General features: G+C 40.5%; 2 protein-coding genes across 3 annotated transcripts; one reads left to right on the forward strand and one right to left on the reverse strand.

The window, feature by feature from the left end:
• Window positions 1–365: 365 nt before the first annotated feature.
• On the forward strand, window positions 366–8568 carry POMP (proteasome maturation protein). The gene is given in 7 exon segments (XM_066313133.1): window positions 366–735; window positions 737–787; window positions 1687–1784; window positions 2535–2595; window positions 4586–4687; window positions 6360–6453; window positions 8078–8568. Coding segments are annotated over 7 exon segments (666 nt in total). The 5' UTR covers window positions 366–543; the 3' UTR covers window positions 8146–8568.
• A 2367-nt stretch (window positions 8569–10935) lies between these two features.
• Window positions 10936–23551, reverse strand: SLC46A3 (solute carrier family 46 member 3). Of its 2 annotated transcripts, none has more exons than XM_066313131.1 (5): window positions 23120–23551; window positions 17160–18033; window positions 16646–16729; window positions 15064–15220; window positions 10936–13505 (listed from the first exon to the last, which is right to left on the reverse strand). In XM_066313131.1, the coding sequence occupies exons 1-5, from the start codon at window positions 23309–23311 to the stop codon at window positions 13418–13420; spliced, it is 1395 nt and encodes a 464-aa protein (XP_066169228.1). In that variant the 5' UTR covers window positions 23312–23551; the 3' UTR covers window positions 10936–13417. The 2 variants fall into 2 exon arrangements, with proteins under 2 accessions (XP_066169228.1, XP_066169229.1); XM_066313132.1 differs by having other exon boundaries at window positions 17160–18029; window positions 23116–23551.
• Window positions 23552–27033: the final 3482 nt, after the last annotated feature.

A 27033-nucleotide genomic window follows, 5' to 3' on the forward strand; every position in this document is an offset into this window, starting at 1 on the left:
CTCGCTGGTCTCACGGGCTTTTTCCAACCTAACTGATTCTGTGCTTCTGGGAATAGTGCGTTCAGCCCTGCGAGTAAGAAAGCCACAGCCAAGGGCGGCACAGGCCGTGACACAAACCTCTCACCCCACACCGAGCGAGACAGCGCCCCCGCCACCGCCCCCTCAGCGCCCCCTCAGCGCCCCCTCAGCGCCCCCTCAGCGCCCCCTCAGCGCCCGCACTGCCCCGCGCGCCCCGCCCCCGCAGGCCCGCCCCCCGCGCCGTGACGCACGCGGGGGCGCGGCGGAAGTGAGCGGACGGCGGCGGAAGTGGCTGCGCGCGTCGGGGGCTCAAGATGGTGAGTGCGGGCGGCGGCGGCGCCGGGCGGGTGGGGGTGTCTTCGTGCCGGACCGCACCGAGCCGGACCGAACCGGACCTCTCGCCCCGCTGCCTCCGCCAGATCCCCGTCCTCTCATCCTCTCCGCGTCCCCGGGGACAGCGGGGCCGTGCTGAGTCACGGGGGTCCGGCGCGGCCATGGCGGGCTTCCTCGTGGGCGCGGGGGGCCATGAGGCGCGCAGGGCGAGTGGCGGCCGTGGTTAAAGCCCTTCCCTGGCAGTGGGGCTGGGCGGGACGGGACGGGGAGCCCCGGCGGTCCCCAGCCTCCTGCAGCCTGCGGCTTCGCAGCGCCGCTGGGACCGCCTCAGACGGGCCGGGCGGTGGTATGACTCCAGAGTGTTGCTTTTGGGGAGTGTTTTCCTGGTTTTCTCCGTGAGTTTAACTTCGAGCTTCTCTCTTGTCACGTCCCCCAGGTACCGTATCTCTAATGCTTTCATTTACAGCAGTCTCACAAAGGTCTGGCCAGTGCTGAGTGTGTAAATTGGTAGATGCTTTATGTACGCGTAACAACAGGCATGTTAGGACTGTCTTACAGCTCCTATGTTGCTGAGAGCTCACATGTTGGTATGAAAGATCTTAACTGTAAGCATGAGTTTTCTGTTGGATCTGATAGTGCTGCTGGGGGAAACCCTTGCACTGAACTGCTCATCACTCACCTTCCATAGATTATTGCTGTCACCTTCTGCTGTTTTTTAGCCATTGCCCTATTGCTGGAGCAATTTTTATGAACAGTCCTACAATCCCTTCAATAAGTTTGGGTAGGTTAGAGTGAAATTAGTGGCCCGGGTTTCTAGTAAGCAGTACTTAATAAGTCTGTGGACTTCTGGTAATCCACTACAAGTTACTGTTTTCATTTGTTCTTTCAGTTAACTGGCATGCTACACTGCTCGAATACACCATGTCCTCCTTATGGTGGCCTCAAATCATTGTGAAATTAGGTCTTGTGTCAGTATTGCAATAAATGAAGGAATGCTCCTTTGTGTCCTGTCAGCTGTCAGGACTTGCCTCTTTCCTTTCCATCCGTGCAGCCTAGGGTGGGAACTAACGGGGTGTATTGTGAGTTTAAATGTTGTCAGTGCCTTTAGTTTTTATCAGATGCTCTGAAAGAATTCTATATTAGTGTAGGATTTACAGTTTTGGATGTTTGCGTGTGTTTTTGTTTTGCTTCTATTTTAAAGAAATGCCGAAGTCTAGGGCTTGTCCAGGAGTAATTTAAGGAGTCTTTGAGCACTTCCTTTCATCTGGCTGGCCTAATGGCCCATACAAAAGTGGTCTGCTTCTGTTGAAATAATCCTTTTTTTTTTTTTCCCAGAATTCCAGAGGCACTACTTCTCTGTTGAAGGATAGTATCTCATTCACAGAAGTTGCAGCTTCAGGGCTATTTGAAGGTCATGATCTTCTGCGCAGAGGGTACGTTTTACTTCTGCTTGCTGAATTGTGTCACAGACAGTGTTGAACTTCAGTAAATGTTAAATATTGGCTTTTTACAGAAGTTTCTTGCAGGTGTGTTGCAAACGGGAGTCTGCCTCTGTGATACTGTTCTTTAGAAAAGAAACAGCAAAGTATTGGTAGTTGTGAAATATCTGATAGTTTTAATATACATTTATATAAGTGTGCCATAATGCTGTGGGAAATGGTTAATTTCAGCACTGGGACAAGCCCCAGTAGTAATATAATAAAAATAGTTTGGAGTTTGCCATTTTTACATGAGTGCGAAACTTATGTCTCTGTCTTGGATGATGAATCCAAAATAGTTTCATGGAGTTTAAAATTCCATACAACTGGCATTGGAGGGAAGGTGTGTACAATATTCCATTGCAAAAGCTTGGAGACTTCAAAATAAGATATAGTGTATCTGGGATATAATTAAATCTGTAGTGATTTCATTTATTAGTATTTTCATCTCTTTCTGAAAGGAAGCACAGGAGAAAAACACATTCTGTTTTGTCTAGCATAAAGGATGTTTGAAACTTTCTTCTTGTAATGCTGTAGTTAGTTGCTGCTTCACTATTAGTCTTTTTTTTTTCCTGTAGTTCAGACTTTGCTGGTTGTGTATCTTTGTGGGCTGGTGTTTGTATCTGAGATTGGTTTTGAAATGCAGCTTAAAGAAACATATCCCAGTTAATTTGAAGTTAATGTCTTTTCTGCTTGTTCTTCTAGCTTTACAAGTGTGAAAAATGAATTGTTGCCCAGCCACCCACTGGAGTTGACAGAAAAGAATGTAAGCATAAAATCAAATGTAGCCATCTTCACTGTTAACTAATTATGAAGTTTAACAGCCTGGTTATCTGGACTGCTTTGTGCAGTAGCAAGTAATGAGCAGGGTCTTTAACCAAATGAAAGTGTTCAACAATAGAAACATTTTATTTATACAAATAACATTGTCAGCAAGTCTGTTTTAATATCAGTCTCCTACTTGTATCTCTCTCCACTTCAAGTGTGTAAGCAGGCTTCCAAGTAGAGATTTGTGTGCTCAGGTTTAGGCATCTAAGAGTTTGTGTGCAGCTGCCATAGGCAGGCCAGGGACACACCTGTCACCTTGTGAAGGCTGACCCTCCCATTTTGTCTGTAGATTGACCATCTGTCTTCATTTTCAGACTTTCAGCCTGTGAACACATATGTGTTTTTCCATAAATTGCTCGATCCCACCCAGACATTTTACACCTACAGTTTATCATAAAGTGTTTGCACTGGCTCAGTCATCGCTCATGGACCACCACAAGTGGCCTGGGGAAGGAAGAGGGAGGCCAGGCTTGCTGGTTGAACTTCAATGTCTCTGGTGCCTGTTGTGTCAGTGCAGAAGATATGATGTATCAAACTGTCCTGGAGCAAAGATGTTATTTTGATAGAATGTTCCAAATTGCTAAGTTAAACAGCAGGGTCTGACTGTAATGTCTAATATAGTAATTTTATCCAGTGTTACTGTTGTCTTGTATTAAAAGGATGATGTTAAATTTCTGAGCTTATTTATGAATAATATAAATGCTTCAGAGCTACTTGTTGATTGATTTTTAAACCGATTGCTATAACTTAATTTTTAACTCTGTTCTTTACAATGTTCTGCATAATTAAAAGATCACATGCTAAAGAGAAAAAAGGCACAGAAATATAACAGGCTGTGTGATCCCCTAAGAAGTATGTGCGATTCTAAATTGTTTCTCCACATTTGGTTAATTTTTCTGTAAATTTAAAGCCAGTTTAAGAATTATTTTCATGTACACTTGAATGGGAAAATACGTAAGTTAGCCTGAGACAGTTATAGTTGCTTTTGCTACTATAAATATTAAAAAAGTTTTTCAGGTAGCACTAGTAGAAACCAAATGTTTCTGCTATCCAAAAATCCTTATCTCTATAAAATAAAATAAATGGAAAAATAATGTAATCAGAATTATAAGATTAGGATGAGGCATATAAATAGTATTTTCTGCTAACTTTTGAAGAGCATTTGATATAGATTGTTACAAAGAAAATGCTCATTATGTCTTTGATTTGTATTTTGCTGTTGGTTTTTGAGATCTCATAAATATGATGTTCTCATAATAATAGGCTTTTGGAGTACAGATGGTGATGGAGTACAGATTTTGAAATTAGAGATTTAAGGTTTTTTTGATTATTTAAGTTTAACATTAAGTGTAACTTACTTCTTTGTACTCCAGTATACATGAGTGAGCACTTTTTCTTTAAAAATCCTCTATTAAATAGATTTTCTTTGTCTTACTGGTAGGTTTGAGAGCAGTTGGGAAAAATACGAGTTTTCATTTGCTTTTCATACTCATAAGGAGTGTGAGTGGTGCTCTGTTTTCCTGCTTGATCTGAAAAGTAGTACATCAAGTGTTTTCAAGTAGTCTTTGATGACCATCTAATGACATTAAATTGGTTTTTGTAATCTTTAAACCAGACTTAGCTTCTTATTCATCCAGAAAATATTGTAGTAAAGTGCAAAACTATACCACTTGGTGGTGTTCCATCTCCTGATTATCAAAAATAACAAAATAAAATTTCTGCTAGTAATTTGGAATAAAATCCAGCAAAAAACCAATTTCAGCTTCATAGAACAAATCTTACTGCATCACTCTCTTTCCTGTACTCTTGAGATATGTTTGATGGTATCACTGAGTTTTACGTACAAATTTAATTAGCAGGTTCGTTTAAATAGGATGTCATAAATTTCTTCTATGGCTGTACTTTAAAATCAATACTGTTTTTGACAGTTCCAGTTAAATCAAGATAAAACAAACTTTGCCACTCTGAGAAATATCCAAGGAATCCATGCACCTTTAAAACTGCAGATGGAATTCAGAGCAGTGAAGCAGGTAGGCATTTTTATACAGCTGGTATAACTTAAGCCATTTGAAAAAATGTTTACCTTGAAACACGCTTTCAGAGACACATCTTTCTTTGTTGAGATGCCTTATGTTTCCAAAAGAAATTAATTCATTGTTAAAATGCTGCTATTAAAAACGATGAACCAAACAGTGCAATTACTAGTTTTTAGAACAGTGATTAGTAGTTTTTAGAACAGTCAATATGCTCAAGGCTTTTAGCTGCTGTTCTGTTATTGGTTATTTGGTGAAGTAACTGCTCTAGCTTTGCTGTGGAATAGCTTCCTGTAAGCTTTCAGAGAAAAGCAGGAGGAATTGAGTATTAATTCCTAAAACTAATACTCTCCCCTGTGGAATGTGTGACCTTCACAGGAAGGAGTCTCTGCAGCTGTAGGGAAAACAGACTTCGGGGTCTGAAGCAGATAGTGATTTGGGAGTAGATGTAAAGGTGATGTGAAGCCTGAGAGTTTGCTATGTGCTTATTGTTCCTCAGCCTTTGTTATAGGATCAAGGCGGGTCTGCAGGGAGTTAAGTTCAAAGGTTTTAACTCTTAATTGAGAAGCTGAGTCTTTCTCCTTTTCCTTCTTTTCTCTTAGAATTGAGGGTAACTGGAGAAAGGGAAACATAGAAAGCATTTGTCCTAGTAAGCTTTTTTGTCTTCTTGAAGTTTGTCAAGCTCCTGAGAGTAGGTATCCAAGTGAGTTAGAGCAGTTTTGTACTCTGAGTGATGAGGTGGCTACTAAACCATCGTGAGCTGCATTAAGCTTGGCAGAAGTTACTGGTCCTGAAGATGGGAAAGTCAGGATGTGAGAGATTAAAGCATCCCTTGGTCTTAGCTGTGCTGTCCTGTGAAATATTTTTCCTAACTCACATTAGCACATTGCAGAGAATGAGGGAGGTGAGGATATCCTGTTAGTCTCCAGAGGTGGTTTTGGGAGATGGGTGGGGGAAATATGGTGTTCTGAAGGTTTTTCACTTCCAGATTCATGTTTGGTGTACAAGTTTTCTTGTGTTTTAACTGATGTATCTCCAGTAGTAGTGAATGAATTCTCAGAATGTTTATGCTCTGAAATCTATGTGTGCCACTTGAAATTTTTTTGGAAGTCCTGTGAATGAAGGGTACAGAAGACTGTTGAAAGTAACTGGGAGTGGACTTGAAGCTTAAGATTGGTTGGGATTGGAGACATAATTATTATTTAGATTAATTAAAAGGAGGATTATGTTTGAATGTGAAAGTCAATATAACGCTTTGACTTGCATTCCTGACCTGTGTCAGAGATGATGGAGGATTAGACTGTAGTTTCCAAACTCTGCAGTATGCATCAATTGCTCAGTACTGACCTCAGAGTGTGGAGGTTGGCAGTGAACCTTTACAGAGGAAGCAGAAAGTACTTCCTTATTTTTCAAAGTGCAGTATTTGCTGTACTATCTAGACTGTAGTGAAAACTAAGAATCTATTAGAAGGCTATTCTTTTCAAACAGATAACTAAAAGATGATGATGGTGTTTGTGTATCTTTGTGTGCCAGTAGTTCTCTTATTCCAGCGTTGTTTTTTTCTGCCTGTTGACTTTCCTCAGTCACTTCAGACTGAGAAATCCAAATACGAACCCTTTCTATTTCAGACTTGTAGAAACTTGAACTCTTGCTTGAACTCTTTTTACAGGTCCAGCGTCTACCATTTCTTCACAGCTCAAACATGGCAATGGATATTTTGAGGGGAAATGATGAATCCATTGGTTTTGAGGATATCCTTAATGGTAAATACATTTTGGCTTGAATGTTATGGAAACGTTTAAAGGTAAAATATGGGAGCTGTGAAGTTCTACTGAACAACAGAATTAAACTCCCAAATTGCAAACAACAAAATTAAATCCTAAAAGCAAAGGAGCACTGGGGAAGGAGAAATAAATGTAATTCAGCTGTAAGTTATGTGGAAATTACTCTGAAATATCAAACAAGACAGTATTTGCTTGTAGGCTGGGTTTCTCAAGGAGTACATTATGCATGTAGGTGGTATACCTCTTTCCTCAGAAACTTGTGCAGATTTTGTCAAGCAGAGGTTACAGAGTTTAAGTTCTTTAATTATGAAGAAATGTTAGAGAAGAGGTACATAACTAATGAAACATACTTAGCAGGAGAAAGGATCCCTCAAATGATTCAACAGGCTGCAGTTGTGTCATAACCTGCTGACTATTAGTATGTGTGGAATAGAATGAACCTGGAAAAACGTCATTTGAACAAATTATCTCTAGCTGGTACTTAAGGATGAGGAAAAAGGCAGAGAGTATCATGGAAGGAGGCAGAAAGTATTTTGAAATGGGACTGGAGAATGGAAATAGCTGGGGAGATAGGATGCTGGAAATAATGGAGGAACAAATCTGAATCTAGAGGCATGGTGTAAATCTGGGGTTCTTTTCTAAGACAGATAGACAGGGATCAAGGGAAGGAATCTTGGGCTGTTGTGGTTCCACAAGGGTAGAGCAATGTCGAACATAATTTGTAGAAATTTGGTGATTTACCACTGCTCACGGCAAGCTGTTAGTTTTTTATGGAGTGCTGAGGAGCGAGTGGGTTACAAGTGGTTTTGGTAAGGCTTTATATATCAGGAAGTGGACTAGTTTTTTTTTTTTTTTTTTTCCTCTGGAGGAACCAGAGGCATTAATATGTCTTATTTATATGGAAAGAAAACATGATTGATGCACCCATGAAGAAAAGAGTATTTCTTCCAAACAGTCACAACATGTGTTCTGGCCCTGGGTTTTTGTTTTTTTGTTTTTATTATAGAAAAGAAGTCCATACTGTCAGTATTGGTCTCTCTTGGTCCTCTGTACATTCCTTGGTAGCCTTTGAGTACAGTGGCTAACATCAACCGTACTTTACAGAATGGAGGAAATCTCAGAGATATTTACAGGTGTAGAATTTCTGTGAAGCTAGGCAGCTGGGCAGAGAAGGGAAACCAGGAGTAAGTCTCAGCTAACAGGACTGTGAGCTCCTGCTGTGCAGACAAGTTGTGCTGGGAAGAAGTGTAGGGCAACTAGGGAGAAAAGCTTCAGTCAGACTGAGTTTTCTCAAACACTTAACTTGTAGTGTAATCCCTTTGAGATTCAGGCAGTTGGAGTCTGTGCTTACGCAGAACTGGTTGGTTTTACTTGAAATGTGTCTCCTTACGACAAACTGTTCCACAATATCTGTGTTTGTTCTCTGATGAGTGCTTTGGATAGAAGTTTTTTGAGTTACAGGTCTGCACTCTGCAACACTGTCAAAAATCAGTCAAGTAACTGTTGCACTAAGCATTATCATGAAAAGAGATGTTAATCTTTATTCGTTGTTTGTCTTTGTAGCTTGGTAAAGGCCTCATGCTGTCAACTTTTCTTTTTCCAGATCCTTCTCAGAGTGAGATTATGGGAGAACCACACATGATGATGGAGCACAAGCTGGGTTTATTGTAACAAAATATACTTCACAAAAATGTTTTGTGTGTGTCTTTCTAGCGCAGATCTAAGTACATGGTACTAAATTGACACTCACAGTGTTAAGCAGACCTAGTTATCACTTGCCTTCCTTAATGAAAAGGCACATTAAATGTTTAAAGTCTATAAATTGTTCTGTGCTTGTTATCAATCATACAAATGTCCTGTAACTAGGTAGTTTAAATAATGCCTTTTCATAAACTGCTCAGGACAATAGCTTCTTAAATATGGAAATGCTATGTATGTATGCAAGAAATTGAAAAATACCCAGGCATTTTAAAACTGACTACTGTAGTAAATGCATTCAAAGGGGGAAGAGGAAGGTATTTTCCGTTGCATAACTCTTTGTTCATGAAAATTTCCATACACTTTTTAAACTATTGAATAAAAGTTTGCTATAAATGCTGTTGCGTTCCAAAATATATTTAATCCTAAATCAGGAATCTCTTATCCATGACCCAGTGTTGTCCTTTTTATTGCAATATCTTTAAAGGTCTTTAACTTCAGCACTGCCAGTTGCATACATTGTATCCCTCTTTTGACAGCTATTTATGAGTGAACTATTAAGCTTTTGTGTAGAATTGAAAGTATTGCTGTAAGAATAGGGTTAAAGGTCTAGATTTTTTCATGTGTGTGCTTGAGAGGGTATTTTGGTTTCTGCAAGTAGAAGCAAGTTCCACTTGGGGTTTAAAGAGATGTTTTAAAATCTGTTTGAACTTAATCCAAAAGAGTGCTCCTAGGTCTAGGTATTTTAGTACAAGGAAAGAATGCAGAATTATGAAAGTAACTAATAAAGCTGCTGCAGTAAGAACATGAAGATATGGTGGCACAAATATAGAAATAATTATTTATGGGTTTACAAAAATCAGGTCTTAATTAAGGAAGAATGAGAGATTTACACTTAAATACACCTTTTAAAGAAGCAGACCACTGGAAGGGTTTTTGCATGCCTAAGTGGTTTTATTTACTAAATTCAGGGTTGTAACAACTATTTCTGGTGTCATACATGTGTATATGTTATATTAATTCTGCAGGGCAGCTAATGCAATGTGGCATATCAGGGAGAAAAGTCTGTGGTTCAAAAAATTATTATTACCTATTGTCAGATATTAAGAACTTGAAACACAATTTCTAAAACAAGAAATTACTTTATTCAGCAGGTTTAAATGACTTGGTTAAATGTAATTAGTGTTCTGTTGTAGATAATTTTAGCAGGAATGTTACTATAAACCTCTTTTCACAACTGCAAACATCTCTGGTGCTTTTCAGTGGGCTTATAGCTACTACAAATTCCCTAACTGTGTGGGCCAAAGCCTCTAGCTTCTGTCCTGTAAATTTTATAGTGCTTTTTTGTGCAAAACATTGCAGCATTTTGGAAACATTAAGATGATAGTATGACTCACTTTAGTTGTGGTCTTATTTGGTTTTATATTTAAACTTGTCTCATTTAAGGAGTTAAGCTTCTAGTATTTTCTTTCACTTGAGACTTGTAAAGATCAGAGCCTTGTGTTATGCAGTACAAACTGTTTAATTTGTTGGGTTTTTTTTTTTCCTTAGGGAGGTTAAGCAGAGGACCAATAAACTGAACATGCAAGTGCAGACCTACTCACATTTTTGTTTTCTACAGCTGTCCTCGTGCTTCTGTGAGCTGATAGTCTTTATTAAATATCAGAGTTTGCTGCTGTTTTATAATTGACAAGTTCCTCTGCAGCTTTGTGTAAAGCAAAACTAAACTGTTGTTATAAAGCAAGCTTGGGGTTCAGTCGGCTTTTTGCTGCTCCAGGCTCAGGCCAGAAAAGTTGAGGGATTACATTGCCAGGTCTGGGACAAGTTAAAGGTGCTGGCATGGATTTTTAGGAGGTTTGCCATCTTACCAACACTGTTCAAGAAATCAGGGAGCCATCCAACCATCAGATACAGTTACAGCTTCCCACTTCAGTGTATTGAGACGGTTGGCCTTTCCTAGTGCTGGCTGAAAGATAGATGCTGTTGCCTCTGAGCAAAACTACATTAAGACAAGTAATTTACTAGAGTTTCTCATTAGTGCAGTGTAAAACCAGAAGCAGATTAGTATACTTTGTAATAATCTTGGATGAGATCAAGCCCTATTCAGAGCCAGGAAGTTGCATTGTTCATTATGTCTGTAAGGAAGCTAATCCTAGGGGTTAACCAGGCTGGAAAGCAAATAGTATGTGTAAGAGGCCCATGTGAGAATTTCTGTTGTTAGTAGAGAAATGGGAGTCAAGCAGGACTGAGGTAAAAGCTTTTGAGGTAAAAAGGAAGAGTTTCATTTGTAAGAGTTTAGTGCTGCAGGAGGTTGGGGCTGTGGACGGCACTTCCTGGCCTGGCCCATTCTTTCCATTTTGTACAAGCCTCATTCCATAAAGCAGGTCCTGCATGGAGCAGCAGCTAAGTAGGGTGCACTGGGCACTGGAGCTGGGACAGATCTGGCCTGGGTAAAGGGGAGGAAGGCACTTCCAGCTCCACTGCTCTGGCAGCCTCCACCCTGACTTCTTGCAGGTGGCAGTGCTGTCCCTACTCTGCAGCTCCCCACCTCCTCGTGGTGCCAATGGTCTGGGCCACATCCTTTCCCCAGGCACAGGAGGGAAACAAAAGCATATCTTCCTGCTCTGCTGTTTGTTATGACCATAAAAAATAGGTGGTACCATAGCGCTGCTCCTCTTTACACCAGCAATCCTCTATCAATCATGCCACTGGCCATTTGTCAAAACACAATGTAAAAGCACAAGAACTACACGTGCAACAGAATTTAAAAAAAACCAAGCTTTATTATTATGTCAAAATAATTTGTATTTATACACAAATAAAGAAATTATTATACATTTAGATTTTGCTTTAATAATCTGATGCATATTAGTACTTGGTTCCTTAGCTTGCACCATGTGAGGCATTTTAAAAACACAGTTAATATCCTCCACGTATTTTGACCTAAATTTACAGCTAGTTCTAAATGTTCGATCTACCAGAAATACTTTGCTAACAGCAAGTACTTTGTGCAGTTAAATCAAATCATAAAGCCATTCCTGAGGTGTATGTGCTTGTCCCCAGTTGGACTGACACAGCACCACTGTGGAAGCGGCTCCCTTTGTTGAGAGCTGAGTTCTAGAAGAGGTGTGCACTGAAGAAAAGAAAGTGAAGGTACATACCCCTTCTGTATTTGCTTTTTTATTTCCAGGCCGTTTTGTGTGAAATAGTTAATTTCAAAAAGCCTTACATAAGTGCATAATGAAGAGGCAAGGAAGACAATGTAATGTTTGTGCTAAAATGCTTTACATCAGTGTTTTCTTAATCTCTCTACAAGTACTCATTATGTTTTGGACCCACTGGTTATTGTAGAACTCAGCTCATGTTTCCAACAAGTTGGCAGTAGCTTGGGCACCTCAAAGGCATTAAGCAGTTTTATTTTCTGGCTCTTGTCTTAACTACTGAGAGAAAGTTTATGATCTTTAATTGCCAACATCAGCCTTGGGAGTTTGGGACAGAAGTGTGCTGGCTAGAGGTGTTACACATTCCCTCTGGCCTGGATAAATGGCCCTGTTTTCACCTGTGATGAGCAGATACTAGTCTCCTGAATATTGCAAGCTCTCCCTTTAAGTTATTTGAACCTTCTTCCAGGCTTCTCTGTGATCATGATACATAACTTGGAAAGAATGAAATCATTCAGTTATAAAGGACCTATAAAAGTATTGTCATGATTTGATATTACTATTTTTTGGTGGACTACCACCGAGAAGTTCTGCAGGAGTCTGTTCAGAGGATGGGTATCAGTGGCTGTAAGCAGCTCATCAATTATACAGCACATGTTATGTCTGTCTGCATTTTTATCCTATGCTATGTGCATGTGAAGTCAATGTAGTTTCTTTCCTAGAGGTTTCATTCTCTAAATGGCAACCACTTTACATCGTTTTGCTTTTTCCACCTAATCTGTTTTGGGGGAAAAGAGACACACACAACCTTGAGAGATCAGAACAGCATTGGCTGTCAAACTTAACAAAATCAACAGATGGGAGTGGTCCTTAACATGGTGTTATATTCACACTTCTGCTGTGCTGTGCATTCCAGAACCTAATATTCAGGATAATTTCTACCTAAAGATCTTCAGGGAAGAGGTGAGGAGTCAGTGCTGAAACTGAGTCCTAGGTTTGGCAGTCTCACCAGTGTGCACTGGGGCCCTGGGCCTGTCACTTGGCCTCTGTTAATTTTTTATGCAACAGAGGGGATAGTATCTATTATGGAAGGATGTTTTGAACAGTATTTGTAAAGTGCTTTGAAGATTAGAAGTGCTGTTCAAGTGCTCATAAATTAAGCTCCATTCGTTGCAAGATGATTAGATTCATGATTCTGATTTCATCACCTCATTTCAGGGTTGTTAAAAAAATAAAGATCTACAGATAAGAAATGGCTATCACAGCTTTTCACTAAAAGAAACATTTAAGCCAAGTAACTGGAAAACAAGAAGTATCTCTGGGACAAAACAGAGATGTCTGTATGCAGTCCTTAATATATGGAAAAAGATAAATGTGCAATATGGTCTCTGCAAAATGCAGGTTTAGCCTGAACTTCACACTCTGCAAGATGAAAAATTTTTGAGGGTTCTCTGTGAAAATCTATTTCAAGAACTAAGTCACAGGCAAGGTCCACACATCTCATGTTAAACTTATACAAACACTCTGCTAGCTGCAGAACAGCAAGTGTACTTACTGCAGGTGTAAGTACTGCCTCCAGTTTGCTTTCTGAAAAAATATTTTTTGTTTAGTAATTTTTAGACAGTTTGGGGGCTTCACTGTTAAGACAGGCCTTTCAAGATGTACATAGTGGACCACATCCTCAGCTGGCACAAGCTGCAATGGCTTCAGCAGAATTGCCAGTGTCCTCTGGGCTGCTAAGCTTATCTCTGTCACCCAACTTAGAGTGATGTAAGATGTATCACAATCCACAGCTGACATTCTCAAACTTGAGAAAGGGTAAGTGGAAAAAGTATCATCCTACCGTATTTTTTTCCTTCACGCTGAAGCAACATTAATCCCAATTGCCAGCCTATTTCCATAGTTAAGAGCTAGTTTTAGTCAAGTGCTAAAAAGAGACTGGGTATCGAGTGGTACCAATTTAGTGCTTATTGCTGCAGGGCCACTTGGAGATTGTGTTGTGTTATCTCTGTGGCTTCTGTGTGACATAATGATCTCTGCCACTGCATGTCAGATTAGAAATCCCAGGTATGTGGATCCTTTGTTCAACTATCAGCACTCTCTATGCTGGATACTTCTTCAGGTACCAGCAGAGCCAAGTCCTCCCCATTCCAGCTTGTGCACAGAAGCCAGCTGTAAGACAGAGATAAGGTAGGTACCTTTAGCTAGAGATAATTCAGTATAGCATGATGATTCAGCACCAACAAACACAGGATAGCTCTGTGAGCCATCCTCTGTGGCACAAAGCTGGTGATGTGTCTTAGTAAACAAAAGCCATGACACTATTTTCCCTAATTACACAAGTCAGACATTATCATTACTGCTGCCTTGGAGCACAGCACTAAAGTACTCTGCTTGTTACAGATTGGAACAACTCCCCTTTCTGCTCTCGAGTTGTAACACTGCATGACACTCTAAAAAGAAATGTGCAGAGAAAGGGTATTCAAAGGGTTAGATACCTGAAACTAATAACAGAAGGTAAAGAAAAATAAATTTCAGAAATTTATGGTGATGTACTACAGTACTGATTGCAAGATGGAATGATGGTAAATATCTGTTACCTTTTCTGAAGTAGAGTTTGTTTTCTTAGTAGATACTCTCTACTTACACTGAACTAAAGATAATATTTACTAGAATAAGTATCTACTGTGCCTTTGGTTATATAACTGAATTTCTCAATTATTTTATTACTTTACTGGAAAGCTTCAGTTCCCTCAGGTCTAAGACCCATCACTACCTTAAATTACCATTAGTACAGCCTCTGTAAAGACTGTGCAAAGAATTATACTGAAGCAGGAAGACTTGAAATTATGTGAAATGTTCTAAATCTGCAGCATTATCACTGCCTATTTAAATCTTAAAATGCAGTTGATGCAGAGATAAAAGGAGACTGAGGTGAAGTCTAAGTGTTAGGAAAAAATATACAAGTCTCCAGCCAGAGTGCTACCCTCTTAAGAAAAACATCTTTTCCCCCCAACTGTAAATCAATCTAATGAAAAAATGATTCTTCTGCCATTTAGATTTTTGTTTCAGCATCCTAAAAAGAAGTAATTTATACTGAAAATAATGTAAAGTGATCTTTGCTTTATGAGTACTCATGAGTGGTATTTCACTGTCTGTATTACTATATGATCACTAGATATGATTAGACACAACTGCTATGGAAGCCTATTTTTTAAACACGTTTAGAGGTTTATTATTTTTGGCTTTAAAATCTTTTACAGATTTTAATGGCACTGGGTCACAAGGTACCCATGACCAAAGACCAGGACAGATAGCTTTCCATTAAACCCAGTGGGTGACTGTCATGTTGATAACCCTCATTAGCATCTAGAAGGACTCAGATTGCAAAATTAAGCTCATGCCTTTCACATAATCCATGGGAAAGGCTTTCGTGGAAGAAAGACCACGTAAAGGTCTCAAACCAGGGGAAGGCACATGTGCAGTCAAGGGTATGGTGTATCCCACTGGCAGTACATTCAGGATAGGCCTCAGTTTGGGGGAAATTCACAGCACAGAGATGAGGGAAGGTAGCTGCATCAGGGAAAAGCTGTGAAGCTAGAGCCGCTACAACACACTGACAGATAGGAAAGTTTGAGAACTACCGCACTAAATTATTCAGCTTCAATTCATGTCAAAACAGACATTACTGGCAAAGGCAGTCAGAAGAACCTTCCTGATCCATACTTACCACAGGACAGACAGTGGAATTAGACAAAGGCCTGCCGATAGGAGAAAGCTAAAGCCTGAAAACCATGCAACAGTGGTTGCATAGAGAATATTAAAAACTGAAATTGACATAGTGCCGGTCACAACTTCTAAACAGGCAATACAAGCAAACACAGCACCTGCCAAAAATAAATGGGCAAATTACAAACAAAACAAAATAAAACAAAATCTCTTCAAAATACTGAAGTTTTTAAACATGGTTCAAAAGACACATCTGTTGACAGTATTTTTGCAAGTATGCAAGTTACAAGCACTAGAGGATCATACTTTGCTATGAGAGTGTCTTCTGTGGCAACTCCTACGAAATGCTAGTTCTTCTAAATTAACAAAAACCCAACAAATAACACATTTTGTTGATGGAAACTGTTTTTCTCTACTATTATTCTGTCACCATGCCTACTTCCTTGCATTTTAACCTGTTCATCCTCACTACCTATGTTGTGCACATCCCCATCCTTTACCCCTTCCAGTTCTTCATTCCTACTTTTCCCTTTCTCTTTTCTTCCTTCTCTAATCTTCACTCTTATATGTGGAAAAGACTGATTCATCAAGAACTGCTGGTTCAGCTTAAAACTACCTTCTCATTTTTGCAAAGAAACAAACAACATTTTCTGGACTGAACAACCCTTTAGGGTGGCAGTCTATCCCATCAGTGTCTTGTTGAACACATTTTCACAAGCTGCATTCATAGTCACAGGACCATAACCAAAATCACACTAGGTAAGCAGAAAAGCATGACAAGAGGCAACCTGATTCCTGCATCAAACTACTCAAGTAGCCAAAAACCTGAAGAATGCCAAGAAACTCAATACCAGAGGTGTATTTTGGCACTGCCAGTATAAAGAGATCTTTGTTTTAGTGTATGATGATTAACCTTTCAAAAAATAAATCAGGAAAATATTTCTAGAAAGTATGTATTTCGCAAAATCTAGAAAATACACATTCCCCAAAATCAAAATATGGGATATGAGACCCATATTTTGAGGCCTGACATGCTTTTTTTCTGTGTTCTATAAGGAAAGGACTTTGAGAAGTATTATGTTAGATTTTTTGGGACATGTTTATAAGCCACAGGCCTGAAGCTGGGTTCCTGCTCCATAGCTGAGATCAAAGTCTAATTGTTTCTAAGTGCTAAGAAGATTGACCACTTACTGCTTACCTTTCTAATTTAGTAATGAGAAATTGACTAAAAACCAGAAACACATCTTTCTCTGCATGGCAAAATCTTGTGAAAACTTGTGTAAATCTTGAGCAGTCTTCTGCTTCAAGTTCCCCATGGTCTTTAATTTAAGAACAGCATTTTGTTTGAAAGTTGAAACTTGCAGTAGTTTTAAATGCTATGTGGTTTATATTAAATTCAACAAATTTAATTAAATTCAGAACCAGAAGCCCTTAATGTCAAGACATAGGCTCATATTATACAGAACTTGAAAGAAAAGCAATCTTAAAACACCAATACAGATCTGTTTGTTTAAAGGTAATATTTGTGCATCTCTGTTCTGAAGCACCATACTATTTAATTGTTTAAAAACAATTCTACTTACCCTGTTCACCAGGGAGGACCACTTTTGACAGCATGGATCGGAGAACAGGTATAGGCATAAAGCAGAACAAAGATGGCACTCTCACTGTAAAGCAGCCATGAGATATTGAAGTAATTAAAATCCAGGATTTTACAAATATTTTGCAACTGTACTAGTCATATACTTTTGAACACTTAGTTCCTCAAATAGTAAAAGGCAACAGAAAAGTCAGATTAGGTGTGCACTGAGACACAATTATCCAAGGACAGAGAAATTAATAAATCAAATATATTTCTACGGCACTGAAACCAAATCATAAGCAAGTAATTCCACTGTTTCTCCACACAGTTCTTTCAATAAATAATTTTATCTTTTAATAAAATCCTAGATCAGTCTGATCAACTATTTATATTTTACCTCTCTATGACCCTTTCAAGGTGCTAAGTGCAATATTCAACACCTGCATTCACTACAGATGACACAGCAGTATTTTCATATACATTGTTGGCCATGGAATGACTGGTGCTGAACTCACCTAAAAACATGAGCAGGGTAGTTTTGGCAAAGGCAGCCATGATCATTCCTCCAATGTAAGAAAACATCCCAATAAAGACAATATAAATGTCTTTGAGACATTTGGAAAATAAGTAAACTCCTAAAAAGCTGGTCAGCGAGACAGAAGTGAATGCAGCTGCTCCATATCCAATGTACACTTCATTCCAGCAGAGCGGCTCATCCAGTTCATACAGTGTAAAAAGCGAAGTCCCACCCAGCAGAGTAAACAAATAAGTCATAAATGTAAAAAGTAACACAATTATTAAAATTCTCTTTTTATAAGGGGCAGTTTTAAAAAGCATGTACACCCCAGAAAATGTCTCCCTAAGAAGTTCTTTCCAGGGTACAGGTGCTTCATGCTGCAATTGAGATATGCCTGTGGTATTTTCCAGAAAAAATACAATATAGATGATGTTAATGACATGGAGCAGAGATGCTATCACAAATGTCCATGCAAAGCCTATTTCTCTTAGAAAGTAGCCAGATGACAGTCCTGCCAATCCAGATACAACTCCAAAAATCAAATCCACTACAGCTATTCGTGTTGTTTTCTGCTTCTCATCATGACACTCCTCTGCTATGTAAGCAAAGCCTCCTCCAAGGAAAGTTGCTATACTTCCAAACATTCCAGTAATAAATGCAACTGCAAATAGGACAGAGAGTGACAAGGAAAAATATGATACTGCAGTGAAGCTAATACCAGAAATCAAAGCTCCCATTGATGGTAAAACTAAAGACCTTTTGTGACCCTGGCGATCCCCATTAGCAACAATGACAAAGGCAACTGTAAGGCTGGGAATGGCCCTAGTTAAGTCCAACTGCATATTAAAAACAGAGGCTTTTTCTTGAACTTCCTGCAAAGAGAAAATAAAAATAATTGTAAATACTATAATACATTGGGGAAAAAATCTGTAGCAATATTACATACATAATTATTAGTATGCAATATAATGAATATCACTGTACATGTTTACAGAATTTAAATTATACTATTATAAAACATTATACATGCAATGTAGTTTTATAAGATTATATGACATTATGATACATTGGGCTATAATAAAATTTTGTATATTCAGACTTTTGTGATTTGATCTTCAATATTCCTCAAACATTCCCTGTTATATTTTAACCCAAAACTTAATGCTTAAGACAGTCTTCTTAGTACTGTTGACAGAGAAGTTTCAATGCAGACAAGAGAACAATCCTTTTGAACATGTACTTCCAAGAGCTGGTAAGTATTTTTAACTGCAAGTATCTCCTCAATACAGGGTATGGCAAAAGGGCACTGGGCTATTTTAATACTGCTCAGAAATCAGTAGTAAGCTAGTCATCGATTAAGGAACACACCCCATTCTCCCTCCTCACAGGACATCATTTTTTTCCACAAATAATTCTACTGAGGGGGTTACAAGAAACGATTCATTGACTAGAACACACATTTACTAGAGTAAACAGATCATGATTTGCTCTAACATCCCACTGTACAACCTTACTACTACAAACAATAGTAACAACCAACAATGTGAAACACAGCTTTAAATATTATACTGACTCACAGTATGCGAATTAATGGATTTTACAAACACTGTAAAGCTCTGGATTCAGAAATTGTCCAGATCAGTGATGTCTCTACAGAAACACCACAGCAGGTAGTCACATAAAGAACAGCAGTTAACACTACAAAAATAAACCGTAAACACCCATTATGGGGAAAAGTTCAGAGTTCTTTTTAACAGAAGTGTAAAAATCAAATATAACTGAAAAACATCCATTTAACAGAGATGCAGAAGGGCCTCTAAAGGCTGCAAAAAAAAGAACTAAACAATGTTTGATTAAAAAAAAATAAAATTGTTATGAAGCCAGCTGCTAAAGGACACTAAGCAAGCTAATTCAGATCTTGTTTCTAATGCATAGATGCAGACCTGACAAGAGAGCAGCCATAACAGCCCCTATCAGACAGGAGAACCACCTGTTCAGACAGCAGGATAAAAGGAACCAACTTTATTCATACAAACCCTTTATGCTAGCTAAGATAAAGTTTCAGATGCAGAGAGTAAAGTCTGCTGAAAGTCTTCTTGGAGTTTTCTGAGGCATAACACTGACGGGGGCAGGCATTGTGCTCTTCAATCAGCAACAGGTACAGTTGTGCAAGTCTGTCCACACCCTCCTCAGCCTGTATTCAAGCCATCTATACTCCAGGTTTCAGGCATCTCCTCTGTAGCTGACCTAATCCTGACTGAGTAGCATCCAAAATGATGAAAACCCCCTAAAACGTACAGGAATGTACTTTGGGCAATTAAAAAAGCTGCTGAATGCTTTATAAATTAATATTTATATTTAAAGGCAGAGACCATGAATTTCTAGTTCAATCTCTTCCTTTGCTTACAAGACACCAGGTTTATTACAAGAGAAAAATTCAACTGATCCTGAGGTTCTCAAGGAAAGCCTTCAAGATGCCCAGCACTCTCAAGTCTTTTGCTCCCTTCCCTCACTGGCTTAGCACTCATGACATCCTGTCCACTGGCCAGCAGTGCTGTCACTCTGGAAGGGTCAAAACCATGATGGAAAATGTTATTCTGATCTTTAACTCCTCTGCTGCTGACAAAGAGAACTCTGTATAGTTGCAGACATCACTTCTTCACTAGGATTGTTTCCTTCAAAGACATGAGCATCGAACAAATGCTACTACATTAAAAAATAAAATTAAATGTTTAATGTATCATCTCAACCCACATTAACCACATAATAGGATATTATTTCCAGATCACAATGAAGTGTAAAATTGAAAGAATTAAAAAAAAACCCCAAACTTGGGTGTCCTTGTTTTGGAAGAAGTTGTGCAACACAAAAAACCATGGCTACACATCCAGATATCACATGAACTTGCTGAGATGAAAAATTGATGTCTACTGAAAAGAGGACTACAGATATAAGTACAGGGAAAATCCTTTTAGAGTGTAAGGCATGCAACTGCCCACTGAATGGTTTTATAAAGCCAAAGGAAAAAGAATACAGAAAATGACAGGTCAAACCTTCACCTGCTTTAAAATCGCAGAACTCCATTACATAATCAATGGAACTGCATATATTTGAAGAGAAAGGTCTAGTCTTTTAATCTGCAAATTCAGTCTGAAAAATTACAGTGGATAAAAACAGATTTTAAAATCACCTACTTCAAAATGAAAAGAACAAAAATGAAGAAGCAAGTAACTTATATAAGGATTAAATTAAGAGACAAGTGCAGTACTTGAGACTGAACAATATAAAGGACATGATCAACTCACAGGCTCATAAGATAAAATATTACTGAGTAGCAAGGGGGAATGAACAGATTGGATAATAAATCAATGAGATTATAAACACTGTTTAATGATTAATAATACAGCTCTTTCTGAGATATCAAAAAAGGATTATCCAAGTCACTCATCAGAATGCTTCAGTTTATATTCAAATTACCTTTAAACTCACTTTATTATAAGATGACTATAGTAAGTCAGTTTTTCAAATTGTAAAAAGTAATTAATCTAAATTCTGCAAAGACTAACCATTTCGAACAATATTCTACCTTTTATGCAGTCTCCAAGTGATTTTTGTCTCCAATTTCCTTTTTACATTTTGGTTTGAAATAGGTGGGATTAGTATAAAGCATCTTCATGCTCAGAACACAAGGACTTACACTAAATTAGCTGTTAAGAAAGATGTTCTTTTAAACATTAATGCCAAACAGGGCCTTACAGCAAAAGTTACAACATCTATAAACCTAATTCAGTTAGGAAGGTCTTGGAAAATCTGGAACACCTACTTCACACTTCCTCGAGAAAGTGTTTGGAATTAAGTTACTGGATCTACTCTTCAGCCCTTACACAGGACTATTACTCAGCACAAAGGCCCATTTGCACCTAAATAAATGCGTGTTTTTGAGCACTGAAATTGTTACGCTATGGTAACTAGTGTGGTATAAAAATGCAGCGAGGCATCCAGACAAGAGTGTAATTGTTCAAAAGCTCATGCCCTGCTGGCAATCACTGAATGCAGGGAATGGAAATTTGGCAGGAAAGGGAAACTAAGAAGTTCTGTTGGCCGTTATTCAACCACTGTCTTGGGACGACGCATGTTCTCAAATATCAAATTAACTATAATTTATAAACAAAAGACCTGTAAAGTGTGAATATGCCATCACATCAGAGATGCCATCTAAACTTCAGCTGAAATTAAGCACTCTGCTTCAGTGTTTTGCGAAAAGAAATATGAAGTCTCGTATCTCGAACCACAGGTGATGGCAATTTGAAAATCAGGCTGAATTCAAGGGTGTTGCTAAATGCAAAGACATATTTGAAATGTAGATTTCTTGATGGCCTCAGCAGTTAGAACTGTATGCTTAGAGAAAATGGCGAGACACAGCATCAAATGGGCAGCTAATACCAAAGAAAACACTTTCTGGGAGTAACATATAAGCATTACTCCAACAATAACTGGTAATTACCTCCACGGGTCAGCCCAGAAGCCATGCTGCATTGACCTTTTTACTTTTGCATTCTTTCTACTAAGAGGAGCTTCTGTCACACAACAAAGAACATACACCACACTAGAAGTCCTGAATTATTTCTTTGATCACCTTCACTGGAAGTATGTACCATTAACCATGTAATTTTATACGTCAAATGAGGCAGATAAACTCAGGTGTTCAGTCTTGCACGTGAGAGATTGAAATACGGGATGTGAGCAAAAATTTTCAAGTACCACCTTTTCAGCAGTTTAAGTGAATGCCAGCTGACTGTTTCTGTCACCCCAACTTCTGTGTAACTTATACGGTGAATCATTTACTTTTCTGACCCTACACTGGTTTCATCTTTCACTTTATCCAACCCAAATGCCAGTTGTTGTTGACAAGTATGGTTCTATTGCACCTCTTCTGAAAATATGTTGCCTCTGCTATTCCCATGTTAGAACAGAAATCATGTGGACACTGAGTGTGCCAGAGCAGTGTACTGCTTCAGGGGAAAAAAAAAAAAAAAAACAAAAAAAAACCCACAAAAAAACAACATTCAAAAAGAAACAACCCCAAACCAAGAGACGAGCCTTCTGTTGAATCAATGTCCCACTCAAATCCAAACCATAACCTGTAACTGCAGAACTACGAGACACAACACATGGGGTGAGAGGGGAAAGGGAGATGGAGAGTGACCATCTCTTCTGCTGGCAGCTTGCTCTGCTTTAGTGTAGCATTAAACCTGCACTGGAAATGCAATGGAAGAGGTACCAGTCAACAACCAGCTATCCAGCACACCGAACTACGGAAAAGTGCTAAAAATGTAACTGACCATGGGATCTTGTCATCTTGACGTCCTTGTATACCAGTAAGGCAGACTAGTACCCTGAATGGCAAACGATCAACTGTATTTGATCATGCAAAGACCACGTTATAAAACCACAACGATTTCTATTTTAATTTCCCCTGTTCCTCGTTCTTGTAATTCCTCTGAAATACACCTATTTTAAGCTAGATCCCATTTCTCAAAATTACAGGGCATTTGCTAAACTTCACATGGTTACAAAGAACAGTAGGAGCCACAGAGACAACGGGTGACTCACAAGCACAACACGCACAATGGTCGTGGGAGGAGGAGCCTCCAGTTGTACCAGCGGTAATGTCAGCGAAATGCCAATTTGGTCCCCAGCTCTCTCAGACGATTTTCAACTCCCGCTAAAATACAAATTTGTCTCAGTATCTTCCTGGAGACAAATCTTTGTCTTTAAAGCACTATCACTACCTAAAGCTTAACATTAGAGCGAGGAGACAGTGAAGTGAGAGCAGGTTACAGAACTACGGCTTTCCGGAGAATTAAAGCTCAAGGTTACAAAACAGGATGTTTTACTGAGGCAGCACCTCCTGGCTGCAAGTTTATTTACAATTATTATTCCTCCCCCGCCACTTGCCTTCTGTTTGATATAAGCCGGGCTGCTCTTATTCTGCTCGCAGTGACTGACATTGCTGTCGCTCACGAAAGTGGAGTTGTACTCCTGCTCCCACAGCCGCCGGTAGATGAACTGCTGCACCAGCGGGGTCGTCAGGGAAAACGCGAAAATGTAGATGAAAATGACGGGCTCCACGCACAGAACCTTCCTCATTTCTGGGTCTGGGCTTCAAACCCTGCGGCAGAAAACAAACCGCAAGCGCTCAGGAGGTGAACGCGAATGGCCCGAGCGGCAGCCGGCAGCTGACAGCCCCATGCACCGGGGGACGCTCCAGCAGCCCGGGTCCCGGCGCGCAGCGGGCCCGGCCGCGCCCCCGCCCCGCCGAGCTGTCCCCGGCGCCCCGGCCCCGTCCCGCAGCGCCGTGACACCGGGAGGCGGGATGGGGGCGGCCGCGTCCCTCAGCGGAGGCGTGTCCCCGGCCGCGCCATCGCCGCGCCCCCGCCCGCGGCCGCCGGGAGGACGAGGCCGGGTGCCGCCATCTCGGCCCGGTGCGCTGTGTGGGCCGCGGGCGGGGCGCTGCGGCGGGCGGGGTCGCTGTGCCCTCTGTGCCCGCTGTGCCCGCGGGTGTCACCGCCCGCGCTGTTTGTCCCCACGCCGGGGACGCGCGGGGCGGCTGCCGGAGGTCCGGACGCATCAGCACCTTGGAGATTTCAGCACCCGCCGCCGCTCGGCGCTGCCCCGGCCCGCGGCGTGTTCGGGCTGCTTACACAACGAGGAGCTGCCGGCCTCGATTAGCCCCGCCACCCCGGCCCGGAGCTCAGCCTGCACGGGGCCGAGGCGGCCCTAGAGCAGCCCGCGCCGTGCTGCCCCTCCGTGCCCTCCGCTGCCCGCTGCCATAGCTTAGGGGGTTTGTTATAGCTGCTCCCCTTCCGTGTGCTCTCGGCTTGTCAGCGTGTGTAAAATCAACATTTGTTAGCCACCAGCTGGTCTCTCATTCACAGAATCATAAAGTTGTGTAGGTTGGATATGACCTCTGATATCATGAAGCCTAACCATGAACCCAGCACTGCCGGGAAGAGACACATCTCGCTCTCTCTGGGTCTGGGGTAGCTGGTGCCGAGAGTGCCAAGGGAAAGGCTCGTGTCTCTGTTGGAACAGCTGCCGGGCACGTGCTGCATTTCCACACGAAAGGCTGTGCTGGTGCGGAGCCGCAGTTGTGCGGTTTAGATACGGGCTCTGCCCACCCTGCTTACACAGCATACACAGCACGGGGAGCACGCTGCTCAGCACTGTCCTCCCAAGACAACACCGAGTAATGATTCTGGCCTTGTCACAGGTATGGTATAGCAAGGAGAGCTGACATGGCTGGGGAGTCCCAAAGGACCACCTTTCGCTCTTAAATACTGGTTCTCCATTACAAGTGCTGCAAAAAGTCCCTTTTGCTAAAAGCGCGTGAGAACTTCAAAGTTTCCATGATGTATTTGCTCTCTTAAAATAAGAAGGACAGTTTAGAAACTTCATGAAAATTGAGTTCCTTGATAAAGTGATTTGAAGACAGATTATCCATAACACGGGTCATATGATCTTGAGTAATGCTTTAACTTGTTCACTGCCATGTGACATGTCATTCAGTCCCAAATTGAGGGACAACACTGGCTTGTCAAGTGTCTCCTAGCATAGGATCAACCCAGTGTACAAGCTCAGTGGCCTTGATCATTTACTTGAACTACTTTGGCCTAGCATATAGGCTTGCTCACAGAGGCACACAGGCAGACTGATATAAAAAAAGTGCTACTCTGGCATGAGATAAGCTTGTAGAGAGTGGTGTCCTTCTACTCAACCTGTCCAAGTCCAAAGTCTGACTCATCCTGTGACAGTATTTTGTTTGTCACAAGGTAAAGCCAAAACAATCATGTGAGGCTGCCAGGTGAGAGGGACTGTTAGGTCACTCATCCAGCTGTTAACATTTATTTGAGCAGTGTGAAGAAGGGATTTGATGTCTGTTGGAACTTTGTTTCTTTTGTTTCGCAGAGGGGTATTGTCCAGAGGCCCATTAAGTTTCTTGCCGGATCCAGTGTGTCACTTATGAAGGAACACAAGTGTCTGAGTGCAGTTCAGGTTGCTGGCCAAGCTTGTTTTCATGCACAGTTCCTTCAGGACAGCCTTCCCAGTGTCAAGGAGTGGAGCTGTGGATCTGTGTTCTGGAGAGGTCCTCTGCTTCTCTCCTTCCTAGTTAACTGTGTTTAAGTTTGGGCTTGGGTTTACAGAACCAAGTGGCTCCAGCAAAGCTGTGATCTTACCAGTGCTGAAGGCAAAGCTGCAGCCTGAGCTGGTCACCTCAAAGCACCTTTTTATCTTTGTGCAACAGCTCGAAGCCTGTTCATGAATATCTTCCAGTGCTGAGACAACATATTCCCCTCAGACAGGTGCATTGGGGGAGACTTTGCCCTCGCTGGTTTCCAGAGTCCCCCTGCAAGGGGAACTAAAAGCAATAGATGTGAGTGGACTTTTAAGATCAGACTTCGCTGGGTGATGCTTATTCTTTGAAGTTGAGCATTTCCAAATAGCACAGTGCATGGCAAGCTACCTTCCTCTCTCCTCTGCCACCAATATTCATACTGGCCCAAATTTTTCACATGCCCATGAACAGGCTTCACGGGTCACAGGCATGACGCATGTGGCTGCAGCTCTGCAGTTTGCACTGGCTTGCATTTTATGGCATCCTCAATGTGTGAGGAATTGAAGGAGCATGTGCATTCGTTGTAGAGGTCAGGTTTTCAGGGAGCACCTTCTAAGCATCCAATAAAAAAAATCTAAAACCAAACAAATTACTGATCTTTGAAGGTGGTACATTGCTTGTCTGTCGGGGCATGCAAAAGGGAGGCATGCAATGAAGTTCAGAACATTAGGGGACTTTTGAGAGATCCCACCAGCGGCAGTCAAAGACATTATGTTACCTTCAGTGATACAAATGTTCAGATAAAGCCTCCCGCACTTCACGGAATTATGTTCACATGAATCATTGATACTAGAAACATATTTTTTCCTGTCAGTCTTTTGATGAAGATGAAGGCATTTGAGAAGAGAGAAATGGGAGGAGAGGGGAGAAATGAGAGGGGAGAAATGCTTTGCTGAAATATTTTGCTGGAAACATCAATAGTGCTTTAATAAGTAATATTGACAAGTAAAATGTGATTTTAATTGCCTTCTAAAAAGTTAAGTACTTTTTAAAATTGAGTTGGCTTTAATTTACCGTGTTAACAATCTACTGAGAACCTTAGCCCTCTACATGTGATTTATGGATTACAAAGTAACATTGCTGTACGGTTTGTACTAATGTTCAACTCCTGTTTTCAAGGCTATCTTGATAACAATGGTTAAGTCAAATTTTAAAAAAGGAACCTTAAAAGGGAAGAGAAGCACATTTTTGGCAGATAGTCAGTTTTATACAAAATGCAGTTCTGCAGAAATCTTTCATACCCTGTGACATGCTCATGAGCAGGGCAAACAAAGATATATGAAGGAAGTTCTCCAAATATTGGAGAAAGGAAAAGAGAGTAAGTCATGTAATTCTGCAGAGGCATACCTAAGTTTAGATGTCACTGTAAAGGTGTGGGCAACAACATCCCACTGACTTTGTGTTCCTGAAAATGGGGTGTTCTGAACACCTCTGTCACAGCACCAGCACTACTGATAACTGTAGTCTCCATGCCATATGGCACTTTTTACTTTTCTGAAGGGTTGTGTTGAAAATTTGCTCTTGTTTGAATCCTCAGGCATATGTAAGGCATCAGGATATATTTATTTTTTCTGAATAAGAAAATCTTATTCAGAAAATCTTGCTGGCCTCTCATCTCATACACCACATAACAGCAACCATTTCTAAATGGTTTAGTTAATTTAGTAGTTTTCGTTTCCAGTTATTTACCTCGCAT

The sequence above is a fragment of the Sylvia atricapilla genome, chromosome 2 (genome assembly GCF_009819655.1).
Source record: "Sylvia atricapilla isolate bSylAtr1 chromosome 2, bSylAtr1.pri, whole genome shotgun sequence".
NCBI lineage: Eukaryota > Metazoa > Chordata > Aves > Passeriformes > Sylviidae > Sylvia > Sylvia atricapilla.

Excerpts from the sequence above, each read along its gene's own strand:
- SLC46A3 (XM_066313131.1), bottom strand. The coding sequence starts at position 23,311 with ATGAGGAAGGTTCTGTGCGTGGAGCCCGTCATTTTCATCTACATTTTC. Across the intron at positions 18,034-23,119 it reads CGGCTTATATCAAACAGAAG|GAAGTTCAAGAAAAAGCCTC; the intron begins GCAAGTGGCGGG and ends TTCTCTTTGCAG. Across the intron at positions 16,730-17,159 it reads TACCCTGCTCATGTTTTTAG|TGAGAGTGCCATCTTTGTTC; the intron begins GTGAGTTCAGCA and ends GCTGCTTTACAG.